This window comes from Rhinolophus sinicus, linkage group LG02 (assembly GCF_036562045.2).
Source record: "Rhinolophus sinicus isolate RSC01 linkage group LG02, ASM3656204v1, whole genome shotgun sequence".
Taxonomy (NCBI): Eukaryota; Metazoa; Chordata; class Mammalia; order Chiroptera; family Rhinolophidae; genus Rhinolophus; species Rhinolophus sinicus.
The window spans coordinates 157,347,850-157,366,891 of record NC_133752.1 but is presented as its reverse complement, the minus strand read 5'-3'; the positions used below and the strand labels follow the sequence as shown (position 1 = coordinate 157,366,891).

General features: G+C 35.0%; 1 protein-coding gene across 1 annotated transcript in view; it reads right to left on the bottom strand.

Annotated features, from left to right (window-relative positions):
• Nucleotides 1-19,042, bottom strand: part of SLC2A13 (solute carrier family 2 member 13) — a 308,538-nt gene that overhangs the window by 161,792 nt on the left and 127,704 nt on the right. Inside the window, exon 4 of the mRNA XM_019736318.2 lies at nt 3,949-4,057. Coding sequence (XP_019591877.2) covers nt 3,949-4,057 — 109 coding nt within the window. The remainder of the gene's footprint in view (nt 1-3,948; nt 4,058-19,042) is intronic.

Below are 19,042 nucleotides of genomic sequence, written 5' to 3'. Positions count from 1 at the left end.
CCTTCTCCACTTTACTACTGATTTTCTATATAACCTTAAAATGAGCCATTTAACCACTTGGTCTTCCCAGGTAAAATTCTGATACCTTCCACCTGTCCAAGATGGATTATTATATATTTATCATAACATATCAAAATTCAGCTTTTTATAAGAGTCCTCAAGAGAAGCAAGGTGCTAACAAACCCAGATAGAGCCAGCTGTGTTCTCTCTCTCTCTCCCTACTTACACACACACACACACACACACACACACACACACACACACACATTCTGGTTGTGGTAATATTGCTGGAAGGGTCCATTTATTAGTAGTTATCAGATAAAATTTTTAGATGGAAAATGGAAAAGTATTAATATTATAACTAGGGTTTAGAATAAAACCAAAAAAAGAAAAAAGAATTTCTTATAAGTGTTTTCTTCACATTACTCATTTTCATCTATGTGGACATATTTTATTGGTCTGTGAGATACAGTGCAATATCAACACTTTTGTATCAGGAAAGCTAGTAAGTACTCCATTTGCTATGTTCTTTCTCTCCTGTGAATGGAGAAAAATCTATTCACTGTATGTTTGAAATTAAGTGATTAGAGTCATATTAGTAAATTGTCTCTTCTAAAAGTTAAATGTAGTTGTCTGAAGTATGTACTGGTTTTAAGGACTTCTAAATCCTTTTCAATAGGATAAACAATGATAAGGTATGAGTTAGGCTACAAACATGAATTATCATACAAATATAATATATAGACATAGACATTCACAATATATATTTTTTCATGGTAGAGAATGAAAAAATTAAATATTCCAAGAAAAATATCTATTTTCTTGACTGAGATAGGATATTAAATAGATCAAGGAGACAGAAATAAATATCTTATGAGGAAGAGGAGAGAAAACTAAATATGGTAAGATTATATGATGGAATTGTAAGGATAATTTATCTCTCAATGTTTTTTCTACATGATCTTTATATTAACTTTCATTGGTGAAAAACAGAATTCAAACTACCTGAAATTTCAGGTTCACACAAACTTAGGGGTGAAAGATGGATTTTATAGAAGTATTTCAACTTCTGCAGATTATTAGATTTGGGTTGTGAATACAGACAAGCACTGCCTACTTTATTTCCCACTTAAAAGGGAACAAGTTGGAAAGAAAAAGAGTAATGAAATACATAGGGGGTGCCAAAAAAAGTGTACAGATTTTAAGAAAGGAAAACTGTATTAAAATGTAATCCTCAATATATACCGATAACAAAAGATGAATACAAGTCATGTTTGACTTCTGCAATTACAAGAGGTGCTCAAAGTGGTTACCATCAGCGCCTAGACACTTCTGATTATGGCGAACTACTGCTTGAGCAACGCTGACCAAAGTGTCCACTTGTGTACATTTTTTTGGCACCCCCCAGAACATAATGAAATATCGATAAAAACAGAACTCTGAATTAACAAGGTGACATTTAAAAAAAAAAAAATGTAGTTAATATGTTCTACTAAAAACAACAGAAAGTAAACTATTAGGCTCAATTTAAGAGATTATTTTAAATTAAATAAAACAAAATGTATGATCATATTTATTGAATCTTAAGAATAATGGAAACAGATACCCAGCATACAGGTGCACACACACGAACACAGACTAGAGAGTGTAGAAGAAAACGCATTATGTGAGAGTCCCAGATTAGTCATTTCCATTCAGGTAATGACAGAAGCGCAGTCTATTACAATGAAATTAATTTATACTAAGTTTTATGGGCTTAAACTATGAATGTCTGAAATTCGGGGCTACAAATAACCACCAGTTACTTAGCATAGCCATCATATTGTTTAAGTGGCTAGCTGTTTTGCATCACGTAGACACAATCTAAATTTCACCATCACTTACCTTATTTTATTATTCCTTCTTTCTGAGATTAATACTCAACTGTAGGCAAAAGGTGCATGACATTACCTACATCATGTATAGTTTGTGATAAGCAAAGCACATTAATGACTCATAAATCTTAAGGAATATCAGGATCCTTAAATCACTTGATCTCACTGACAAAAGATTGAGAGTTTGGAGAAGTGAATGCTTTATTAAAATGTGAAAACCTTAGTCGGCACATTTTATACTACAAATCACAAATGGACTGTAACAGTCACTTCAGCTAGGAACATGCTGGCCTCAGCCACTACCCATCAACGAGAGTTGCCTCTGTTTGTGATCTCTGTTTTACAGAAACACAAAAAAGTACAGCAAAAATTCATTTTCTGTGCTTTTAAACTTGTCAAATTTAAATGCCTAGAAAAGGGCAGAACAAACAAAAAATAGTTTCAGAAACAGGACATATTTTAAATTAGGTTGATAAACTAGATATTCACATAGGGTTATTGCTGCATTGCAGTATTTGAAAGTGTGGGGCTAGCGTTGTTATAATTCTGTACCATCACCCACTCAGGATGGTGGATACATCTCTGAACAGTCATGATGGACGACATCTGGAAAACAAGTAAACATACTGGGGCACTAAACTGACAGGTGGGCCTTAACAGAGGTGAGGAAAAATGAAAAGAAATGTGAGAAGTAGGAAAAGACCAAATAATTAACAATTATTTAGTCCAGAAAGTTGTAGTCTAACAAGGATTATGATTAAAATCAAATTCACCAAGTGTGTACCATGTTTCCCAGAAAATAAGACCTAGCCGGACGATCAGGTCTAATGCGGCCTTTGGAGCAAAAATTAATATAAGACCCGGTCTTCTTATATTAATTTTTGCTCCAAAGGCCGCATTAGAGCTGATTGTCCAGCTAGGTCTTCTTTTTGGGGAAACACAGTAGATGTATTTAAAGTAGACTTGCTTAACAAATACTGATTTAATCTAATTGGTAATTGGGCCTTATTATTACTTTTAATAATCATTTTAACCAATTCACTCTTCTCAGATTATCACTAAATAATTCATCATATCCCAAATAATTTTAAAGGAAAATATCAAGAGTCCCAAATACAAATGCTTTACCAGGCAAAATTTAATTTTACATAATTTGGAGTTTTCTAATGAACAATTTTAAACAATAGGTGGGTGGGGGGGAGAAAGCTTCTACGATTAAATAGCTTTTCACCCAACAACCAGTTTCTCAGCAAAAAATCATGACTTTTCTCTACCCATATTCTATTACCTAGGATCCTAAAAGTCTACTCTGTGGAGGACTGGAATAGTTCTGTACAGCCCTGATCACAGTTTGAAATTAAACCCTTGAGTTTATTTAATGTGTGTTTCCTCCACCAGCCTGTGCACTCTGTGAGGCCAAGGCCATGTCTACTTCACTCACTGCTGTGCATCTAGTACAAAATAGGCTGCCAAAAATGTGTTTAACATTGAAATAACTGAAACACAGTAGAATCCCCTACTAGTCACCCTGCTCCATCCCCATCATACATACAACTGTGGGGATTACTCTGAAAACTAGAAAACAGGAAACTGTTTTCTGCATCTTCTCCACTTCTCTGACCCCACTCCATCTTCAGTTCACTGTGCTCTGGTTGTAATAAACATACTTCTCCTAATGTTCTTTTCACATTGCATTGTAACTGCCCCAAAAGGAAATGAACTAATCACCTATGTGCCTATTAATCTAACAATACTAGGTGATTTCATTTTGATTACTTTCTAACCAGTATCAAGAAATGGCTTATGAAAATGATACATTCATTAGCTCAGAATACAAGGAAGTACCAGGTGGCATAAAAGAGAAAATTATATGAAATTAAACAAAGCACACAAAACAAATCATCTCCTTCTAGTTACAAATTAATAGGATTTAAAAAATGTAAAGTTAACTATCTTCTAAAAAGAGAATCCTACACATTTAATAATAACAAGTCACCAAGAATCCTATTCTTTTTTCCGTGTAAAATAATTCCTTCACAATCTTTTCAGTAAAAAGCCAGAAAAAAATACATACATGACGGTGTTAATGCCTGAGAGCTGTTGGAACATTTGTAGGCCACAACCCACAATTAAAGCTCGGCGAGTTGGGGGATAACTCAGCATTCTGCAGATCACAGGTCCAGCTTTTTTAAAAAGGAAAGAAAAAGAAGGACACAGCTATTATTTTTAGTTCCCATGGTAATTTATCCCTTTAGGATAAATTTCCCCAAATTTCCATGAAATAAACATGACTGGGCATTTCAAAACAGAACATACATACTTTTACAGAAATCTGAGCATAATGTATTTATTTTAATCTGTATTAAATTTGTTGGCATGTCATTGGTTAGTAAAATTATACATTTCTATAATACATCATCTATATAATCTATATATTGCATTGTGGGTTCACCACCCAGAGTCAGTTCTCCTTCCATCACCATATACAATATATTTTTAAAAACAAACAGTATATATATCTGAATTTAAACTGTAAAAGCAACAGGAAAGAATTCAATAAAGCAATTATGAATACTAGGAAGACCTACATAACTGTAACTGTCAGAAATTATTCTTTCTTAAATCCCCATGAGCTGTATTAACCACTCTTTGTTCTTCTACTTCCTTGGCAATTATTTATTACTTAAAATCCATTCAGTGTGGGAATACTTACAAAGTCACTGGCAAATTGCTTTAGTCAACCAAAGAAATGGCATTCGTTAAAAACAATTAAAAAAACACTCACTCCAATTTATTTGATTAAGTAACAATATTCATTCTAATCTATTCAACTAAAATTAAGGAGTTTGGGCATGGTATCAGACTCTGTTATAGCTGCAATGGATATTAATAAAAGTTACCAAAAATAATAAAATAAAGTATAATATATACATATATACATATACATATATATGTATATATTTGTGAGTGTGTGTGTGTATATATATATATATATATATATATATATATATATATATATATATATACACATATATATATTTTGAATAGTTCCCCAAGTGGCATTCAGTGATCATTTCAAAATATAAACGGACTTTCAAAATGGCGCAGATATCCTTGGTTTTTATATCAGAACTCTAGATCAGTTCTAGAGAGCTGAAGATATGAACCAGTGAGGTGTTAATAAGGTGACTAACCTTATTGATGCCTGCCGTCTGGGCATAATTACTAAAAGTGCCCCCTCTATTCTCCGAAGTGCTTCAATTACACCTTCACCTTAGCCTTAAGAGGTATTCTATATAGTGTCCTCATGGGACCTGAGCCAAATCGGAGGAACTGTGGTATTCCTGCTGTTAGAAGAGATGGCCTGGAATCACCGGGATGTTAATTGCTTAATGAGAGGCATTTTTCCTGGAGGCCAAGTATCATTAGGGAATTCTAAACCAAGTCAAGTGAATTAAAACCTAAGAAAGTTTCACCATTTCAGGAATCTTTTGGAAATCTAATATTCCAGCTCACAGAAATGGAACAGAATATGCTGTTGTCTCAGCGATACAAGTTAATACGGATGTCAAGCCAGGGCATTAACTAGAACTGATTATTATAGGAGAATATTCATCTCTACCCCGGCATAATTATAATCACATGAAGACTTGATTAACTGCAAATGATTTTGTCTCTAAACAGTAGGACAGAATCCAGATAAAGCACTGATGGTCAGTCAAAGCTCAATGCAGTGACAACCCATTTAGAAAGTAGGCTGAGAGTATTATAAATATCAACGTCCTTTAGATTCAAGTAAAGCAGTAGTAAAACCTAGTATATCAGAAAGTCTGTGTGAAATAGATTTTGAGAGCTTTACTGTGCCAATATTAAAATATTAACTGGATCAGTGTCTGAAAGATGAGCAGACTCATTTGCAAATTAAGAGGTCTACAAATGTGCCACATAATGAGAAAGATACATAGCATCCGGTAAGTGTCTACCTATTTCCACAAAACAAAAAATTCCAATAAAAAAGTTTATCATTGGGGAGGGGGGTGATTACTTTGTGAAGGGTATAAATGTCTAACTATGACTTTGTTTTGTACACTGGAAACAAACAAACAAAAAAACCCGCAGTATTAAAAACAAAAGAAAAATGGTTATTATTTACCTTGTGTCCCGTGGAAAATTTATAAAACAATGACAACAAAACAAAAACAAGCAAAACTCCCTTTCAGCTTTTAGTGGCCTCTACAGATTTGAAACTAGCCTTCTGCAAGAAATCTATGATAATCTTTGGATAGCTGCAACTATTTGCACTATTACACTGTTCCATGATTTGATGGAGAGACGAAGTAATACTGATTTTGAAGGACAAAATAATAAAAAGAAAATTATGACAAATTAGGATTAAAGTTTGACTTGACCAAATATCAAGAGATAAACATCACATTTATTTTCTAGTTTTTGATAATCTGGTTTTGGACTTTCTCTGGGTTTGACTTTCCTCTTAAAAATAAACAATGGTAGTTCCTATACAGGCTGGATTTTAAAAAAATAGATAAATTTTGGTCACAGCAGCTTCATATCAGATTATACATAAACAAAATTAAAGAATTTCCTTTCATTAAAATCATAAACCTAGCTTTATTAGGCAGTAAAACATAACAAATGCAAACCATCATTAATCTGTATATCAAAGAACTATGAGGCAGAAGAAAACAATCAAATACATTAATTGGTTGAATGTTCATAAGTGAAAAATTTTAAATGTCATACTCTACTTATATTTCTTTTGATTTTTGTAATTAAAAACATTGCATGCACACAAACATTTCATCCTTAATTTTTTAAAAAAAATGTGTCTTGGAAACACAGAAATTCCCACACAATAAGAACTAAAACCTCTAAATAAACTAAAGCAGATTGGAAATGCAAGACTCAAAATATAACACATAATAAAACAATAGATGCAAGAACCTCAAATGGGTTTATCTTTTCCTTCATTCTAAACACCTCTTACTAAGTAACTTTCACAATGGTTGTCTGGGTGTGGCAGGGACTCTGGTGGCACAGATGACAAGGACAGTTCCACAAGTGAAGCTATGCCTGTGGACCGGCTGTCTGTGAGAGAACAGAATCTATGGAAGCTTCTCCAGGTCTGATTATAAACGCACCAGAAGGTACTTTGCATAAAATCCCAGCTCTTGATTTCCACCAGCAAATATGGGAATAATAGTTACCAGATTTACCTCCAACATGAAATAACTAAAATACCACGCAAAAATAAATGAAGCAATCATTCTCATGATAATGAAACAAAGGATACTGACTCCTGAGATTCAGGAAACAAATGAGATGAACCCTACCACCATGCCAGCCTAATGCCTTGAAAAAGTTTCCAGGCTAAAGCACAGGGAAGGGAAACCATGCAGATCCTAACGCACTCTTTGAGTTGAAAAGATGCAGCTCAGAATCTAGGGGTGCCAAGGTGGCTAGAGTTCACAGGGCAAAAAGAGATTCGTAGGAGAAGACAATGGAGATCTGCAGCCTCCTCCTTCCCCAATATTCAGCTGAGTACTGATTTGTGGTTATGTGTGAGGAAACTACCCAATGCAGGGGAAGGAGCTAAAGAAAAGGATTAAAGAAATCAGTCCCAGGAATTTACACAGGTCGGGGACATAACCTGTTCCTTCAATGAGAGTGAAAACCTTGACCATGAGAAAGAGTATTTAGGATGGTTTTACCTCAATAATGGTATAAATTTAGTCCCAGATTAAACACTGTTTGGGGACCATCTAAAACACTTAAAAGCAACACCTAACTGCTTTCAAGTAACTGAATAGCATCCCAGAACAAAGTTCAACAGTGAGATAATATTCATAACGCCTGGCATACAATAAAAAATTACCAGGCATGCAAAAAGGCAGGAAAGTACAACCTGTAACAGTAAGGGGATTAACTCATCAAGAGGACGTAACAACCCTAAATGTCTATGCATCTAGTAAGAGCTTCAAAATATATGAAACAAAATATAACTGCCAGGTGAAATATAAAAATCCACAATTATACTAAGATATTTCATTACACCTTCCTCAATGATTGATAGAATAAAAGTAGGCTGAAAATCAGCAAAGGTACATAAGACCTCAACACTAACAACAAACTTGACCTGACTGATATTTAAACAACATTCTACTGACCAAGGGCAAAATACACATTCTTTCTACAAGTAAATACATGGTAAATGTCTTGGAGATAGGTTATATTTTGAGGTCTAAAAACCAGTCTCAATTAATTTAAAAGGATTCATGTAATACAAAGAATATTCTATAGCCATAATGGAATTAATATAGAAATCAGTAACGAAAAGATAACTGAAAAATTTCCCCCAAACTGGAAGCTAAATAACACATTTCCATGGATCAAAGAAATAGTGGGAAATTGGATCTTGATCTGAAAGATGTGGCATATGAAAATTTGTGGTATGGAGCTAAAGCAGAACAGAGGACAATTTATAGCAATGATGTTGGCTTCTTTCTTACAAACCCAGAAAATGAGAGATAAATAAAACCCAAAATTAGCACAAGGTAAAAACAAACAAATATATAAATAAATAATCTATCAGAATGGAAATCCATGAAATCAATGAGGAGATAGTTGAGAAAATTAAAAAAAATCAATGACACCAAAAGTTCTTTGAAAATATCAATAAAATTGATAAACTTCGACCAAGATTGAAAAAGGCTGAATAATGACCCCTCAAAAGATATGCACATCCTAATACCTGCAAATTGCCATGTTAGATACCCTCTCCCCCAAAAAAGGATTTTGCAGATGTGAATAAGTTAAGGAGTTTTGAGATGGGAAGGTGATGTTGTATTATTCGGGTTGGTCCTAAATGCATCACAGGTTTCCCAATAAGAGGGAGGCAGAGGGAGATTTGATACAGAATGGGAGAAGGCAATGTGATCGTGAATGCAGAGATTGGACTGATGCAGCCATAAGCCAAGGAATGCCAGCTGCCACCCGAAAAGGCAAGGAACACTGTCCCCTAGAGCCTCTGGAGGCAGTATGGCCCTACCGACACCTTGATTTCAACACAGTGAACTGATTTTAAACTTGTGTTCACCAGGCTGTGAGAATAAATTTCTTTTGTTTTAAGCTACCGATTTTGTGGTAAACTGCCACAGCAGCCATGGGAAACGAATACATAGATGGATCAGAAAAAACGGAGAAGACACAAATTACCAATATCATAAAAAAGAGAAGTGAAATTAATACAGATTCTACAGTTATTTAAAAAAATAATATAGGATATATGTTAATTATTTCTCAATTTTTTTTTATAAAAAGAAGAAAAACTTAAAAAATAACAAAATAATGTTATGAACAACTTTATGGCATTAAATTCAACATCTTAGATGCAATAGGCAAATTCCCTAAAAAACAGAATCTTCCAAAGTTAATTCAAGAAACTCTAATATACAACCCTAAAGCTATTAAAAACACTGAAATTGTAGTTAAAAACTACAAATTAAAAGCTTTCTCCTACGCTCATAAGTGGTTGCCTGCAGAAGAATTACAAAAGGGTACAAAGGAAAAGTTTTTGAGAGACACGGATAGATTTACTATCTTGATTGTGGTAAGGGTTTCATGGTGTATATTTATGTCAAAACGTATCAAATTTTAAACTTGAAATATGTGCTGTTTATTGTATGTAAGTTATACCTCAATAGAGCTGCTTAAAAAAAACAACTTTACAAAAACTCTAGATGTCAAGAGAGCTGAAATGGTAAGAAGAAAATTCAGATATTCAAAGACCATGATTTTCACTTAAATAGGGACACACAGGGATTACTAATTAGAAGCAACAATAAATATTTGATTAAACTGAACCAGTGAAGTCAGTTTTGAGATTACTAAGTGAGAACTGCAAAGGATGCAGGAGCCTTAGAATTTCTTCAAGGTTTTCTTTACTGTTATTTCCCCCTTTATTTTGTTTTATTTATTTATAGATTTTATTGTACTCTAAAGAAAACTTGAGGGAGAAAAAGTAGAACTCATTACGATTAATGAATTATAAGACATAACTGTAGGAGGCTTCGCCCCGGCTGAGAAGTCTTCACAGACTAAATTCTTTGCTATAAGTACAGATGCCTCTGTGAAGAAAGCAGGGCCTTTGTTGAGAGCAAGATAATCGCTGCTCAGCTTTAAATGTGACTCTCCCTGCACCCCGCATTGAGGCCCCACAGTTGGGCTATAATCAATCACAGCAAGGACCCAACACTGTAGTCCTCTCCTGAAGGCAACCAGGGGAGGCCATTTTATACCCTGCCGCCTGCAGGAAGAGACGAGGTGTAATGGCCACAATGACTCCAGAAGATCAATGAGCATTTTAAGGTTTTCTTTTCTACACCCTACCCCCCCAACCCCCTGACCAAGAAAACTTGACATCCTGATATCCAGCTATTAACCAGTGCATGCTTTGGACAGTCATCATTTAATTTTAATTATTTCATGAATCACCAAGTGTCTTGGTCAGCTTGGGCTGCTGTATAACAAAAGGCCATCAACTAGGTGGCTAAAACAACATTTATTTATCACAGTTCTGGAAGCTGGCTGGGAAATCCATGATCAATGGGCTGGCAGATTTGGTTCTTGGTGGGGGCCCTCTTCCTGCCTTGTAGATGGCTACTTTCTCACTGTGTGTTCACATGGCTTTTCCTCCCTGCATGTGTGTGGACAGAGAGAGAGGGAGAGATAGATAATTTCTGTTTACTCCTTTTAAGGGCACTAATCCCATCATGTGGGTCCAACACTCATGACCTCTTCTAAACGAATTACCTCCCAAAGGCCCCCATCTCCAAATACAATCACACTGGGGATTAGGGCTTCAACACATAAATTTGGAGGAGACAAACATTCAGTCAATACTACCAAGAGTATTAGGCATCTGCTCGAATCTCAAAAGATTTTCTAATATCTCAATAGCTCCCAAGTATTCCCTAGCCCATTTATCATCCATCAAGTATAGTCCATGATCCCACTCTGCATTAGGTACAGAATCATGATAAGGCCCTGCCCTGGAGGAGCTCACATCGCGTGGGGAGGGAGTCACACACAGAAAGAAAATAAGCTCCAATAGCTTACGTGCTCTAACAGAGGTACATGTAAAGTATTATGAGATTGAAGAATCCAGAAGGACCCAGAAAGGGTGTGCCAGCTCAAGTACATATAAAACAAAAGCTATCATTTCCATCCGTAAACTTGCTCTTTACCTCGTGTTACCTAATTTCACATAAGTCAGGATCAAAAAAGGTGGCATTTGGCTATTCATTCCCCCTTCCTACTTTCACATCTAGTAAGTTGCCAAATTCTAATGAAAATGAATGTATATGTGCCTGACTTATTTCCACAAAATGTCAGAAAAATGTATCTTGTTTTTGCATCTATGTCCTCTCAGCCTCCCCAACTCTCTTTGCCCCAGCTGGGCTCACATCCATCTCCTAAGTGACAGAACATGGCAGTAGACAGCACTTATGCAGACCAGTGTTGCATTTCCAGCTCCACTGCTTAGCTACTATGAAGTTTAAAGTATGTTATTCAACCTTTCTAAGCCTCTATCTCCTCTCCAGTTAAGTGGATTCGTAGTAGTATAATACTTGCCATTATGTGAATTAGATATAATAAACTTCCTGGCATACATTATGTGTGATGGTTAAATTTATGTCAGCTTGACTGGGTCACAGGGAGCCTAGATAATTGCTTAAACATTATTTCTGGGTGTGTCTGTGAGGGTATTCTTGGATAAGATTAACATTTGAATCAGTCTACTTAGTAGTTAAAGCCAATTGCCTTCCCCAGTGTGGGTGGGTATCATCCAATCCACTGAGGGTCTGAATAGAACAAAAAGAGGAGGCAGGGTGAGTTTGTTCTCTCAGGCTGCCTGTTTGAGCTGGGACATTGGTGTTCTCCTGCCCTCAGACTGGGACTTACTCATACACTGCCAGCTCTCCTAGGTCTCCAGCTTGCAAAGGATAAATGATGCTGTATTCTCAGCCTCCATAATCAGATGAGCCCATTCCTCATGACTGATAAATGAATGAATCTATCTAATGTAATCCAGTCTAATCTAATGTTATCTAATCTATGTCTCCTATTGGTTCTGTTTCTCTGGAGAACTCAGACTAGTACTAATATATTATATATTCAATAACAAAGCCTTGTATAGGTTCTCCATATCTCTAGTTTCTATCGGATCAATCCAGCCTCTCCACATTGATCTCACCTTCTCTACTAAAGCATACCACTGATCATGTCCTTTATACTTACCTGCTCAAAACCTTCAGTAACAGATCCATCATGGCCTATTTCATGAAGGGCCCACTCTTGCCCCAGCCTACCTTTCAAGATTTACCTCATACTGCTTCTCCTCTAATATACAATGAGGCAACAACCTTTGTTTAAACTGTTTTATGAAAAGAGGTCTTATTTTTACATCTCTGCCACTTACAACATTCCTATTCTATGAGGTCACCCCTGCTTCCAAAAGAAGATACTATGTCATCTGAATCGTGGTGTCATTTTTAACACCTTTCTTATGCTCTCACTGCCGGCCAATTTGTTTGGCAGGTTATGCAGCTGATGTCTCTTCTATACTGGGTTATGACCTCCACACTGGATTTGTGGGGTGAATGGCTCAGGCTTTATCTCTGTTTTATCATTTTGCTTCCCACTGTACTTAGCCTAGGGTCATGCAAATAGAGAAAATTCAATAAATATTTGTTTAATGAGTATGAGGGGGGGAGGAGGAGAGAAGGGAAAGAGCAAGAAAGAAATACCAGAACAAATAGTGGTTAATGAGAACTCAAGACTGAAGCAATCTGAACACAGTGCAAGTTGTTAAACAATGTTGTGATTAATTATAAGCTACCACTAAGCTCCTGAGCACACCCATGCTGCTTTCCTCTTCAATATGCAGCAGATGATGTTTGTGATTACAAGCTGGTGCTTGGCACAAGTTCTGTTTGAAAGAATGGACTGCTGCTATTGATAAATGTAGCCCCATGTGGTTCAATCATTCCTTCACAGTCTGGCATTTATGCCAATACATTTTGAAATCCTTCTAAGGCAATCAATTTGCCAAGATGTTTTGTTGGGCTGGTTGTCTATAGATGCGTGCTTTCGAGCGGATCATGGTACATTAAACCCTGTATGCGATGACTGTGTTAATCTAGTCATTATTATTCCAGGTTGCTAAAGTAAAGACTTTTTTCTCCTTCTAAGGAGAGCTAATGATAGGGCTTAATGCTACTAAAATACTGTTTTTCAAAAACCTTGTTTTATCACCATCAAGAAGCCTTTCTAAATTCTAATGTATTTCCTTCATCAAAGGTTATCTACATAAACAAAGGCAATCATAAACTGCATCCTTCTAGCCCAGCAATTCTCAAACGAGAGATCTCTCAACTTCGTACAGTCATGGGAGGGTGGTGTTATTGTGGGGAAAAAAAATATTAAAAATTACTACTTTAGAAAACCTTTCTTAAGCAAAAGGAGACATCCTTTCCTTTTAAATAAATGAATAATTTTTCATAAGCAACTATATTCTTAACATTAATATTGCCTTTGGACAAAATAATTTTTTAACGAAAGGACAGATATTCTTAAACTCATGGTATTCTGACAGTATTTTCAGAACAAGTTGTCCTTCTTAATGATATAAAATACTTCTCACCTACTCAATTTTTCAATAGATATTACACACTAAGATATAAGACTATCTATGACTTGCATCTGTTAGAGGCTACACAACCATAAGTAATGTTGACTAGTGCAAGGAGTAAGAGTCTCCAAATCAGGAAAACGCAGGTTTGAATCCAGTTTAGCTACGTAGAAGCTGTCTGACCTTGGGCAGGTGCCTTACCTTCTCTCAGCCTTACATGTGATAACATATACTTCACAAGTGTATTTTGATCATTAAAAGTGGTACATGAAGTATATCACACCAAAACTCAAATAATGATCCTATGAATTTATCCATCAACTCTCTAGTAGAGTTTCTCCACAGCTAAATATAATTTGAAAATTTTAAATTAAAAATCGTCAACAAATGGCATAGGTTTTCCTTCTGTGTAAACAAATAAAGTCTTCACTTTTAAAATTCCACAAAATAATTCCAAGAGCTTCACTAACATAAAGAATAAATGGATTCTATACTTACAATTTCTATTTATTTCATAAGTAACAGAACACTCCTATACAGATTACTAACCACTAGGTGATAAATCAATAAGATCTATACCAGAGATTCCTGTAATAAATGGCAGTTCTATCAAATTCAATGATATATACTGCTAAACCATTCATACAACCACATGTAAATTAGAATTATCCCATTGCCTGATTTCATTTTAGATCATTATAATGATCCTAAAATTTAAGTATTCATATATCTCTAACAGTTTAGAACATTGTTAAGATCTACCCATATGAATTATGCTTCTAAACAATCATTTTCTTGTTTTAAAAAAGTATGTATTCATATGGATATCTGAATTTTATATGAATATTTGAATACTATTCTATTAATTAGTATGTCCCACTTTTAGATTCAAGTATTCAACAAATAAGTATCATTGAGAATAAAGCTGAAAAGCTAACTATGATTCATGCATTTTCTACTCTTCTTTCTTGTTATATTTAGCTTTACATGTTATAGTTACCACAAATAAGATACCAAAAAGATAAAAATCGGGCCAAATTAAATGGCTCATAATCTTAAGGTGGAACAGGATATCTAAACTCATGATTGTTCTGAAAGATTCTGGAAGCATGACTGCTGCAAACATATGTGGTACCTCAAAATATAACATCTTAAAGGAGGAAAGAGACTATGTTTTCTGTCAGCATGAGTCTCAGAAAATCATAATTATTCAAAAAAATACCCAGGAGCTCAATATAAAAATGAACCAAATATATGAGGCTATAAATATATTCTCTAATTCCAAAGTAGTTCTCCTGCCCCAACTCTCTTTTCCCATTGTTCAATTATCTCCACCACAAAAAAATAAAGACAATAAAGAGAAAGACGAATACTCATGGTCTCCTACATTGTTAAAAAATATCAGTGTTAGATACTAAATACAGAGTAAGAAATAAAGACGTTCTATGAAAATAACTTAGTATTAAGTTCTCCAAAATGGGGTAGGAATTAAATAGAGAATTGGGTTCATAGAAAAGAAGCATTGATTCAAAATATGGATTTTCCAGTACTCTCATTTTTCACTTACAAAGGTTCAACTCCTAAAATAAATAACACTTATGGCAGAATGTAAATGCCGTTGAAAAGAAACAGGGCAATAACTACATCTTCTACTTGTTCAGGTGTGCTAGGACACATGAGATACAAAACTTTTTGGTGTGCCATGAACAGAACAGACAGTCTACAGGAAGCTCCATAAATGTGTTTGATTGCTCAATGCAACAGTTGGTACACAGAAACCTGGAGACCACAGGGTAGATGATGGATTCTAGAATCCATTTTGCTCACTATGGCAATCCCAGAGATCCTATATCATAGCATATAAATAAAACAAATCTCCCTTTTTAGGGCTCCTTTATACACTGGTTATCTTGGCAAGTAAAGTCTTTCTACCAAAGATCTGAGTGGCTGCTGAGCTTGAGTTAGTAAAGGATACCAGTCACTTCTGCAGACCTTTGAGGAAAGGTTGGCCTCTACAGCAAGTATGAATCAAAACCTAGGTTTGTATAGAAAAAACTTGATTAGAAGTGCCATTTAGCCTTCTTGCCTTAATTTACAAATGTCCAGAAGATAACAATAATAAAATGTTCGACACAAATGACAAAATATAGTCATTATATTTCACAAATCAGATACAACCTAAGTAACAAGACAAGTTAACTGGCACAAACATAGCTTCATTTATTCCACCAGAAAGATGTACTAAGAGCAACATAAGTACCACAACAACTCCTTTAATTTTCTTTTCCCCAAAATATTTTATGGCCCAAAGTGGTTAACTTAACATCTCCCACTTATGAGATCAATACTAAAATAAATCAGTATCAAAAAGGAATTTTATAAACATCAACAAGTTGGTACATTAGTTTCAATTTTAAAAAGCTTTTGGATTTCCGTAAGGAATTGATAATTTTTATTGAAGACAAAATTTTAAGCTTTTCTGTTAAGGACTCATCTTTCTACTTTCATCAAAACTGAACAGAACAAAATGAGATAGCTACAAAAGGTGGGAGACAGAATAATAAATCTGAGTAAGTTTAAATTACTTTTAAAACCACTTATAAATCTGGCATAGAATGAAGTAATATAACTTACCAAGAAACAAAAATATGATTTCAAAAATAAATTTTCACAAATTTCTACTTATATGTCTGGTGATATATGAGGGGCTCAGAGCTTTGGAAAGGACATCGTTTCTGTTTACTCATGTATTATAAAGATCAGTTCAAAAATCTCAGTAGTTTTTTATGACAGAGTACAATTTTCAAAATTCTTGATCTATGAAAGTGATTTCCTTCGGGATCACAATTTTATTTTAAGACAAACCTATTATATATCACAGTACTTGAAAGAACTCATAACTCAACAAAATCCAATAAAATACCACTACATCAACAGAAAAGAAAAGGAAAACTAAAACTTGCAAATAACATTTAAGAGTGATTAATATTTTATCAACTTTAGGCACATAGCATATCCCTGAGTACCCAGATTTAAACAAAACTTGGGCATGAGAGATCTGCTAGCATAATACAACACCTATGGGAAACAGGGCTTGCCTGTAACACAATGGTGGTAAAATCTTCTTTTTTCTCTCATACACACACAGAGATGTATGTATATGTATATGTGTGTGTGTGCATATATGTGTATGTGTGTGTATACATACACACACTTCTACAAATGTATGTGTATATAAATGTGTATATGTATAAAAATATGGTGAATGTCTAAATAAAACAATTTTTACACTAAAAGACACATTGCCATTATTCCCCCTCAAAATACCCTCTGTCCTCACTTTGAACACACTTATCCTGTTGTTCTTGCCACTTTCTGAAGCAGTTCTGGAAGTCCTCTTCGTGAGTGTCTTTAGTTGTGCTGTCGTGGCTGCCTTGATGTCCAGAATCGATTCAAAACATTTACCTTTCACAGTCATTTTGACTTTGGGGAAGAGCCAGAAGTCACACGGTGCCAGATCCAGTGAATTAAGGAGGATGAAGACACACTGTAAGCTTTTTATTTGACAGAAATTGCTGTATATCAGAGCGATGTGTGACATGGAGCATTGTCATGACGGAGGATGATTTATGGCACATTAAAAACACACCTTCTCTTAACCATAGCTCACACCTGACTGACTGCACCGAACAAGCTGAAACTTGTCACACACTGTTATTAAGGTTCCAAGCGCCGCTTTCCATATTGAAGATCCCTGTCTTTCCATAGGATGGCACTCGGCAGCAGCATTCACCGTATTTTGTGATCACAACAGAAACGCTCCGTATCACATTGCTTCTGGTACAGCAATTTCTGTCAAATACAAACCTTACGGTGTGTTCTCATCTGTTTTATTCACTGGATCTGGCACCGTGCGACTTCTGGCTCTTCCCCAAAGTCAAAATGACCATGAAAGGTAAATGTTTGGAATCAATTAAGGACATCAAGGCAGCCACAACAGCGTAACTAAAGACACTCATGAAAGAGGACTTCCAGAACTGCTTCAGAAAGTGGCAAGAACCATGGCATAAGTGTGTTGAAGTGAGGGGGTGTATTTTGAGAGGGATTAATGGCAATGTGTCTTTTACTGTAATACATTTTTTTTTAATTTAAACATTCACCGTATTGTTTGATCACACCTCGTAGATGGCATGCATTCCTACTGATCATCCCTTATGTATTTTCACTAAATCCATTCTGATGATCATAGCACAGGGTACCTTTAATATTTCTTTTATGTATTATCCTACTGTGTATAACTACTTGGCAAGGAGAATTCAAAAGACATTTCTCCAAATGCCTTTGCTGTTAGATGTCTGTGGATATCTAACCTTATTTCCTTGGCTCTTTTGTTTGTAATGTGTGATTGTTTTTCATTAAGCAGATTCTTCAATCTCCTAACATGACACAGACTGTAATTTTATTTGATATGGCTTGAGATGCTTTTCTAAATAAATGTGGATATCTAGGGATGAGGTCAGTATTTGAAAATCTACATATGGCTGTTTTATTTTGAGGCATGTCTGCAGTTACCATATGGTCAATGGCAATCTGTGAAGGGAGTCAGGATGTGTCTATATAAAATACTGACTGAAACTTGAGTTTCTACTAAAAATGCTCTGTTCCGTCTACTCTTTTCTGCCTGCTAAATCTTAGTCTTTTAAAAACGCAATCTACTCACTGTACTGCAAAATTCAGTAAGAAAATCAAACTCGTCTCTATATATTTTCAGTTGAGTATATATTATTATTCATTATCAGAGATGTGGGAATTATTCTAACGTCAGTACTCAACTTGGTCATGGCTTATTTAGACTATATTCTAGTATGGCTCATGGTCATTTGAATGTACAATTTAAACAGAAGTTAAGCAATGTGTAACTGAATGCTTCTCAACGATATTCTAGAACATCCTATTCCCTGAGGTCCCTTAAAACACTAAGATTCTATGACTCTGTTGAAGGAAACTATTTTAGCAACATTTATGTTAAAACTATATGGCTCTTTATGTGAAATATAGCCATGATGTAACTGTTATGTAGGTATATAGGAATATAAACAACTTCTATTTGAGTGAGGTATATAGCTATTATAAATTATTCCCATTCATTATTCATCAAGTTACTATACATGTTTTAGGAAAATAGTGAAAAGCCATTTTGCCAGCACTTTTCTAAAAAGTACTATTCATAAATATTCTATGTAGTCTATTGGGATTCCAAAGCTCTTTCACTTCATTGTTATATGTCCATTTGGTCTTTTAATGGAAAAAAGATACATCTGTGTGGGAATTGAATGGTTATAAAGGGGCAAAGTAAACCAAATCATTTCTAATAAAACAAAGAACTGACATATTTAAAACCAGAAAATGGCATTTTCATAACCTCAATAACGTCTGTTCTAAAATGGTATTTTGACCT